Consider the following 8111-nt stretch of genomic DNA (forward strand, 5'->3'; position numbering starts at 1 on the left):
GGGGAAGACCTGAAGCAAGACGGCGGGCGTGCGCATCCTTGCGAGAGTCTGTCAAGGCCGGGAGCGCATGGCGAGAGAATGGCGTGTTTCTGGGGTGGTGCGTGCCATGAGGGTGCCGGGTCACGTTTAATGTTGTTATATCTTGCCTGTTGGCATGCAGTGAATTGAGTTTTTTGCATGAGGAGCCTGCTGGTTTGTAGCTGCCTTTGTGAGGATGCAGTCCGAGTTCTGAACGCGGCGAGAAGCATGCACTGCCACCCTGTCCAACCCCTCCCGGATCTCGATCCGAGGAACATATAAACCCCGCGATTCGTCAAGTTCCCCTATCAACGCCATACAGTCGACTCTGTCTTAACCCATAACGGGTCGTGGAACCCAAAAGTTATGGGTTTCTGCAGACTATGGGTTACCAGAACGTGTGACATTGTGTGACTACCTAGTAAGCGTGACAGACAGCCTATCCGGTATAGGCCGTGACAACGTTCAGATACGGAATCTTGAGTCTGGTATGGGTTATCTTCTGAAATACCACCAGAACCAAAACTTCAGGGTCCAGATGGTCCAGATTCTCGTGGGAAGGAGACCTGTACCTTCCTAATATAGGTTGTTTTATGGGTTATGACCCTCCAAAAAGCTATGGGTTATGGGATACGGCAGACTTATGGGTTTTTACTATCTACCATGTTTGTGGAAGCCAAAAACCTATGGGTTATTACAGGTTATGGGTTATCACAGGTATGGGTTAAGACAGAGTCGACTGTAAATACCTTCCCCCAATCGAACCGTTACCGATGAAGTGCACGTCGACGCTGTCCCTCGTTGCGCTCGCCGCCGCCGCCCTCGCCGGCGCGCAGGAGAGCACGTCGACCGCGTCGTCGGTCACGCTCACGCTCGAGAAGAGCGTCCCCATCTCCGAGTCGACCACCTTCACTGCCGGGTGAGTCCCCCGTCCCCCGCCGCCCCGGATCCCATTGACAATCCCTGATTGCAGCTCGACCTCCATCCCGGTCACGGTTCTCAGCACCGCGACCTCCGGCACCGTGGGCGGTACCACCGAGACCGTGTCCGAGACGACAAGCACGGTCCCCAGCACGACCGCCACTGGCGTCTCCACGACCGTCACTGGCATCTCCACGACCTCCGGGAGCGGAGTCACCCGCTCGTCGCCGAGCGCCACGCTCTCGCGCGCGTCGGGCTCGGACACGAGCACGGGGACGGCGCCCAGCCCGACAAATTCGAACGCCGCAGGGAAACTGGGGGGCGCGGGCGCTGCGGTGGGCGTTGGCCTCGTGGGCGCGTTGGCTGCTCTTGTATAAGTTGGATGGGGCTGCGGTTTAGGCGATAGGATGGGCTCTGTCGCTGTTGGTTCCGAGCTGGGTTTGGACTCTGGACGCTCTTATTGTCGGAGAATCCATGAAAATTCGTTCTAAAGGGAGTGTGTTCCCACTGGCACGCTCGAGAGTCAAGGCGATCGAGCCGTGAACAAGACGCACCGCCACACGTCAAACGTCATCGATCTCGATTCGGGGGAACATGTCAACGCCGCTCGCTTTCCGGATCAAAGTCTAACCGTCATAAATATTAAATTCAGACCACTGGCTTTCACCCCAATCATGAAGTCCACATACGCGCTACTAGTGCTAGTGCTCGCCGCCGCCGCGCAGGAGTCCACCACCACCACCGCGTCGTCGGCCGTCACGATCCAGACGAGCCTCCCGGGTACCTCCGCCGCCGCGTGCGTCCGGCCCTGACCTTCCTCCCGCTGACTGACTGACTGACTGACCGCTCGGCCCAGCTCGACGTCTTTCCCACTCACGGTGATCAGCACCGCGTCCTCGGGGAGCGTCCCCGCCGCCACCAGCGCCCCCTCCACCACCGAGACCACGACGCTCCCCAGCCCCTCCACCTCCACCTCAATTATTTCCACTTCGTCCGTGACGGTCCCCACCCCGTCGACGACGCTCACCCTGCCCTCCGCGAGCCGCACGTACACCGGCACGCCGTCCGTCACGCTCTCCAGGACGAGCACCTCGCCCAGCGCGAGCAGCTCGAACGCCGCCGGACGGCTGGGCGGGAAGGGGCTCGCTGTGGGAGTAGGCGCGGGGATGGGGATTGTCGCTGCGCTGGTGTAGCGTGAGGACGGGATACGATCGAGGGAGTGCGGGCTGTTGTAGTTGGATGCGGGGAGGGAAAGGGCTCTGGATGTTGTTGTATCGCTGCTGCTTGGGACGCTTAGATAAATTACGCCCCGTTGTTGTTGTTGTTTTGTTATTGAATGCACATCACGATATCGACCAACCAATCCCTATATGCATGCTCCAACTTGTAACCCTCTAAATCGTCTACACTCCCCCCCACACACACGCACTAATACGCAACACTACCCCCAACACTCCTCCACCAGCCTCCCCGCCCTCTCCAGCCCCTCCACATACTCCCTCGCCTCCGCCTCGCCCAGCCCGCCCTCCGTCTGCGCGATCGAGCGGAGGGCCGCGCGCACCGCCGCGGGCATCTTGTTCGACGACCTGTCGTTCGTTCAGCGGGCGGATAGAGAGAACGGCGGTGGTACGAGCGGAGCGGAGAGCGGCGTCGGTAACGAACAAGGGGAGGAAACAGAAGAGCAGAAGAGCGACCGACGCACCCCGAGATGAACACGCACCCGCCCGCGCGGAGCCGCGCCCACACGCGCGGCGCGTCGCGCGCGAGCAGCGTCTGCACATACGTCCTGCCCCCTCCACTCGCGCCTCCTCCCCCTCCACTCGCGCCTCCTTCCCCTCCACCGCCCTTACCCCCCTTACCCCCTCCCTCACCCACACCCGCACCCTCAAGTTCTCCGGGCGGCGCGTCCCGCGACGCCGCGAGCCGGTACGCGAGCGCGCCCGCGCGCGCGTGCGCCGCCCACTCGGCGGCGTAGTGCTGGTCCTTGGACGCGGAGCGGCACCCGAAGTAGAGGGTCGTGTCTGGGGGCGGGGGTTAGCGGGTGCGGGACGCGGGGGGGGGGGGGGGAAGGAAGAGGGAGAGGGGAAGAAGAGGGAGGGGAAGGAAGGGGCGATACAGTAGAGGCGCGGATCCCACAAAGACGGTGAGGCCAGGTGAAGAGGGGGACGGGGACGAGGAAGGGGCGGTGAAGCGGGGCAAGCAGCCGAGCACGGGGAGCGCAAAGCGGGCCCGGAGCAGCGCAGGAAACAGACGTAGGGAGAAACGACCGGCGCACTCACCCGTCGCGCCCTGCGCCGCGCGCTCCTCCACCACCGCGCGCATCGGCGCGACGCCCGTGCCGGGGCCGACGCAGATCACGGGCGTCGCGGGGTCGGGAGGGAGGGACAGCAGCCCGCGTTTGAGCCCGATTATCAGCCGCGCGCCTGGGGCGTGGTGGGTGTGGTTAGTATGTTATTGGGAGCGAGGCATGGGCGGGGTGTGGGTTGGAAGGGGGATGCATAGGGCAGGGGAGGAGACGGGGAGGGGGAGGGGGAAGGGGACATGGCGAGGGGGCATGGGAATGGACACGCACCGGGCTGCAGCGCGGCGAGGTACGCCGTCGCGACGCCCCGGCGGGGCACCTTGAGCATCGTCTTGTAGCGCACGATCGCGACGCACAGGTGCACCTGTCGCGGGTGTCTCTGCGTGTATCGTGCCACGAGTCAGCATTCTTTCCCCGTTTCCTCTTCAGCCACGAGAGGAACGCACCGTGACGCTGCTGGCGATGCTGAACTCGCGCTCGCGCATGAACGGGACGAGGTCGAGCGCGTACTCCCTCGGCACGCGCCCGCGCGCGGAGCGGAACTCCGCCAGGACCTCCAGGAGGGTGCGTCGCGGGCGCGTGGTGTAGGCGTAGAGGTCGTCCTGGTGGCGAGGTGAGGTGAATGAAAACGAGGGAACGGAAGAGAAGATAGAAGACGCGGATAAATTAGAGGATAGAAAGAAGGGAGGGAGAGAGGAGCCGGGGATGAGGCAAAGGGAGGAGAAGGGAGATAAAAAGTCAGACGAGGCAGGGGAAAGACGCGGACACGAGACTCACCGCGCCCTCTTCACTCAAAAACTCCCCCACCTTCTCGCGCTCCATCTCGTCCTGGAGGAACCAGCGCAGGCACTCCCAGAACGCGCGGCGCGGGACCGCGGAGATGGAGAGGTGCGTGGTGAGCAGCGCACGCAGTGTCGTACGAGGGGGCAGGAAGGGCGGGAGGGTTTGGTCTTCGTGGGCGGGTTAGTTGGCGAGTGTACATAGCAAAAATGGGGGGAAAAGGGCGGGGACGTACCGCCGAGAGTGGGATGTACGGAGACGGGCTCGTCGGCGTGGTCCTCCCATCCCATCAGCTCGAGGAACGTCTGCACATCGTCCGGCGGGTTCTGCGGGAGTATGCAGGCGACGTCGCCGGGTGCGTACCTGAACGGTGAATGGAATCAGCGTCACCTATCCGACTCGGATGAGAACAGCTAATGACGGACCGCACGTCCTCGGCAAAGTCAAACTCGAAATGGCGGACGTCCTGCCACCAGTCGTCGGCGGTGATGCGTGTGTTGACGCGCAGCGTCGCCGGGTGGTAGCGCGGGTCTGCCAGGCGAGGGTCGGGCGGCGGGGGAGAATCGGGGGGCGCAGGGCGGAAGGAAACGCGAGGGGGCGGGAGGGCGTCTTCTGTCGAGGCGGGGGAAGGCGGCGGGCAGCCGTCAGGGAGGGGCAAGAACTCGAGGAGGGCGCCCGTGAGCGCGTCGAGCCAGGGCAGGAGCGCGCCGTCCACGCTGTGCACCGCCCGTCGTCACACACGCATTCGTCAGCACAGAAGACAGACACCACGCACCCGAGCGGGTGCTGGTCGTCGCCCTCGCCGCGCGGCACGAGCGCGCGCCCGCCGAGCGCCTGCAGGCGGCGCTCGAGCAGCTTCGCGGGCCAGCAGAACTTCTCGTAGCCGCTGTCGCCGAGGCCAAAGACGGCGAAGTCGAGGTCGTCGAAGAGGTCCGGCGGGAGGTCCGCGCGGAGGAGGAGCGCCCAGAGCGCGTGCGCGGGGCGCGGGAAGGCGCCGGAGCCGGCGGTCGCGACGAGGAAGAGGACGAGCGGCTCGTGCACGAGGTCCGCGAGCGGGTACTGGTCGACGCTGAGCACGCGCGCGCGGACGCGCAGCTTGCGGAGGTGGCGGGCGGCGCGGTCGGCGGCATCCTGGGCGGTGCCGGTCTCGGTGGCGTACAGGACGAGGACGTCGTGCAGCGCGTCGGCGGCGGGATGGTCGTCGTCGGTGAGATCAGTCATCCTTATCTGATAATTTGGCCCGCGGGCGCTTCGAGATCAGTGAGTTCTCCTTATCAGTTTCGCACGCCACGGCGCTGCCACAGCAGGCCACTGCCAGTGACGGTATATTCCAAGTGCAAAATTACAATTTAAAACACAAAAATAAAAGGAGAGGGAAGTCGATAAATACATGTTGACGTAAATACACTGCAATATAATCACTTGTATCAACAAATACAGTACTACTACACGAGGACTAAAATACACCGATGAGTGCCGCCGATGAATGTCCTTCCCGGGGGGTGGACAGACTGTGGGCTTACATAGAGAGACACATCAGAAGAACCCTATACATCTAGAAACCACCTCGCAATCCCCTTCCAACAAGTCACACAGATCCTGCCATAGGCTTGCCACTGTCTATCGAACCCGCGGCCTTCCCATCCGTCGGTGCACCCACGAGAGAGCCCTGCGAGCCAGGCGAGGACGTCATAGCCCCGTGCGTCGCCTCCCAGACGTCCTCCACCCACTGCTGCAACCACGCACCGTACTCGGGGTCCTCCCACTCTTCCTCTTCGTCTGCCGCCCCCTCCTCACAGCTCTCATCAGCAACGTCGCGGCACGAAGCCGAATCCCCGGGAGCGAGCGACGACTCGCGCCCACCATCCACGCCTTGCTGCGGCTGGCCGGACACGCCAGGATCTATATCGCCAGCACCTCCATCCCCGCCGAGGTCGCTGGGACTAACACCGCCGCTGTTACTAGAATGGCCTCGAGCAGCGTCCGAGTCAGGCAAGGCACCACTCCTCCATTCATCACTGGGCACGGCGTTCATCCACGCATCGTAGATGCCCGCCACGGCGAGCAACGTGATCTCCTCAGCGGGCTCGAGGCCGGGGAACTCTGACTTCAAATCCACGCTCTCCCTAATGTTCCTATAATCCCCGCCATACACACCGCGCAGCTTGCGCGCAGTGTCGCAGATAACGAAGTGGGGCGGGACGTGCAGGGACACGCTCGGCAGGTTCTTGAAGGGGTAGTAGTACTGGATGACGCGGTTCGTCGAGTCGAAAGCCGCGGTGGGGATAGCAGGTCGTCGGATGGTCCAAGAGGCTTCCATGGCGCGGAACGGGACGACGCGGTACTCGAACGATTTCTTCTTGTCGTAGAACTGGAACTGCCTCAATGAGCCTCGCAAACGGACAGGGGAGGGTACTATTACACACACCTCGCGAGGATTGCGGCGGACGTTGGGGTACTCTGCTGGCACTGGGCGCGAGTAGCTGCGCCCGACGTAGCACTGGTACATTTTCAGGACGGTGTTCTGATCGGCGGGCAGCCAGAACCACCCGTCGTGCTTGCTGTCGGTGGTGCGGTTGTAGTAGCAATGTACGTCCACACTGACTATACATGTATCTGTAGCGTGAGTTGTGCATTGGGCGGCGAACAGGAAGGCACTCACGAGGATGGATATTCTTTGGCGTGTGGAGGTCGAGGGTGCCGTACCCCATATTCCACGCCCACTCGAGCTTCTCGAGCTGCGTAACCTCGTTAGCCAGGAGTCAAATAAGCTGATACCTGACCAGTTCTTACAACTTTGCTCGACGTTTCGCCACTAACAACGTGCGCGTACTCGAGGATGGTCATTACGTCGGAGGCGCAGGTCACGACGCAATAGGGACGCCCGATGTTCGGTGCGAACTTGCGGAGGGCTTCGTCGATCTTGCGACACAAAGCCGACGCGGGCGACAAAGCAGCCCTCCGGCGCTTGCGCGCCCGCCTTGGGGGCGCATCTGCCGGCCGCTTCTTCGCAGCGGCGGAGGGCTCTGCATGTTCTGCACTTCCCACTTGGCTAATGATACTGCGTTCGTCGAATTCGTGGTCTTCAAGTGCAGTGATACCAGCGGGTTGGATTACAGCGTCCGCGGGAGTGGGCGTTGCGAGGTGGCCCTGCATTGCTCGATAACACAGAAAGCCTGTGCAAGCGGCAAAACCAAGGCAAAACACTGTAATTTCGACGTGACACGCGACGCGTCAAAGTCACTCCACGTGACTAGGCATGCTCAATTCTACAATTCGGCCGTTCGCTCGAGCAATCGTAGGACCCCTGATAATAGGTATCAAGGCTTTGTGGAAATGCGGACAAATCAAGCCAAATTAGACCTCACCAGGCCTTATTTTTCGCGGACAGAAAGGCCCAAAAACGGGTGCACGTCTGATTTTTTTCGCGGACATATATACCATGCGCTATTGATGCCTTATGCTTGTGCGGACATTTATAGTCTCGTGGTCCAGGGGTTACCGCTTGACCCATGTATGATTGGTTGATTCCTGGATACTAGGTTCAATTCTCCATGTAGGCATGTGTTTTCAACTTTTTCTCTATACGATGGATGTGGCCATTGTGGGTCCCTATCCCATCTCATAGTAGACTATGTCTATCCAGCATTTATTAAGTTATTGTAGTTCACATACTAGAAACATGACTGTTTCTATTTAACGAGTTCCATCTCGAATCGGAGATGGCGGAGTTGGCTCCCGCAGTGGAAGAACTGGCAAAATTCCGCCGCAAACGCAAGGCGGCGAGCGTGTGGACATGATTTCTGACGGTGAATAGAGTGGTGCTATAGATATACATTACTAGAAGAGCAAAATTGATACATTTTAATGCCTTATCCTACAGCGCGGACAAAGGTCTTGTAAGCAGAGCCCTGATCAGAATCGCGGACATTTTCGGCCAAAATCCGCTCAGGCCACATTTTTCGCGGACAAAACGGCACCAAATCCGGAAATTTGGCGCGGACAAAAAGGTCGGATTCTCAGGATTTAAAATAAAGCCTTGATACCTATTATCAGGGGTCCTGCAATCGTTCGCGCTTTCGTTCGCGCC

The 8111-nt window shown here is 60.9% G+C and overlaps 3 protein-coding genes across 3 annotated transcripts; 1 reads left to right on the forward strand and 2 right to left on the reverse strand.

Annotated features, from left to right (window-relative positions):
* Positions 1-791: 791 nt before the first annotated feature.
* GLOTRDRAFT_121179 (uncharacterized protein) lies at positions 792-2448 on the forward strand (the record flags this gene model as incomplete). Its single annotated transcript, XM_007867535.1, has 4 exons — positions 792-937; positions 992-1274; positions 1620-1735; positions 1796-2448. Coding segments are annotated over 4 exons (887 nt in total), but the record flags the coding sequence as incomplete, so codon positions are not given.
* On the reverse strand, positions 1971-5242 carry GLOTRDRAFT_75816 (riboflavin synthase domain-like protein; the record flags this gene model as incomplete). Its single annotated transcript, XM_007867536.1, has 10 exons — positions 1971-2525; positions 2642-2732; positions 2823-2960; positions 3207-3362; positions 3506-3620; positions 3688-3843; positions 4019-4191; positions 4257-4384; positions 4447-4737; positions 4797-5242. The coding sequence occupies 10 exons, from the start codon at positions 5240-5242 to the stop codon at positions 2381-2383; spliced, it is 1839 nt and encodes a 612-aa protein (XP_007865727.1). The 3' UTR covers positions 1971-2380.
* Positions 5243-5609: 367 nt separating this feature from the next.
* On the reverse strand, positions 5610-7177 carry GLOTRDRAFT_128888 (uncharacterized protein; the record flags this gene model as incomplete). Its single annotated transcript, XM_007867537.1, has 4 exons — positions 5610-6398; positions 6450-6625; positions 6684-6759; positions 6815-7177. 4 exons carry the CDS (start codon positions 7175-7177, stop codon positions 5610-5612), a joined length of 1404 nt encoding a protein of 467 aa, XP_007865728.1.
* Positions 7178-8111: the final 934 nt, after the last annotated feature.

The sequence above is a fragment of the Gloeophyllum trabeum genome, assembly GCF_000344685.1.
Source record: "Gloeophyllum trabeum ATCC 11539 unplaced genomic scaffold GLOTRscaffold_00006, whole genome shotgun sequence".
Classification (NCBI taxonomy): Eukaryota; Fungi; Basidiomycota; class Agaricomycetes; order Gloeophyllales; family Gloeophyllaceae; genus Gloeophyllum; species Gloeophyllum trabeum.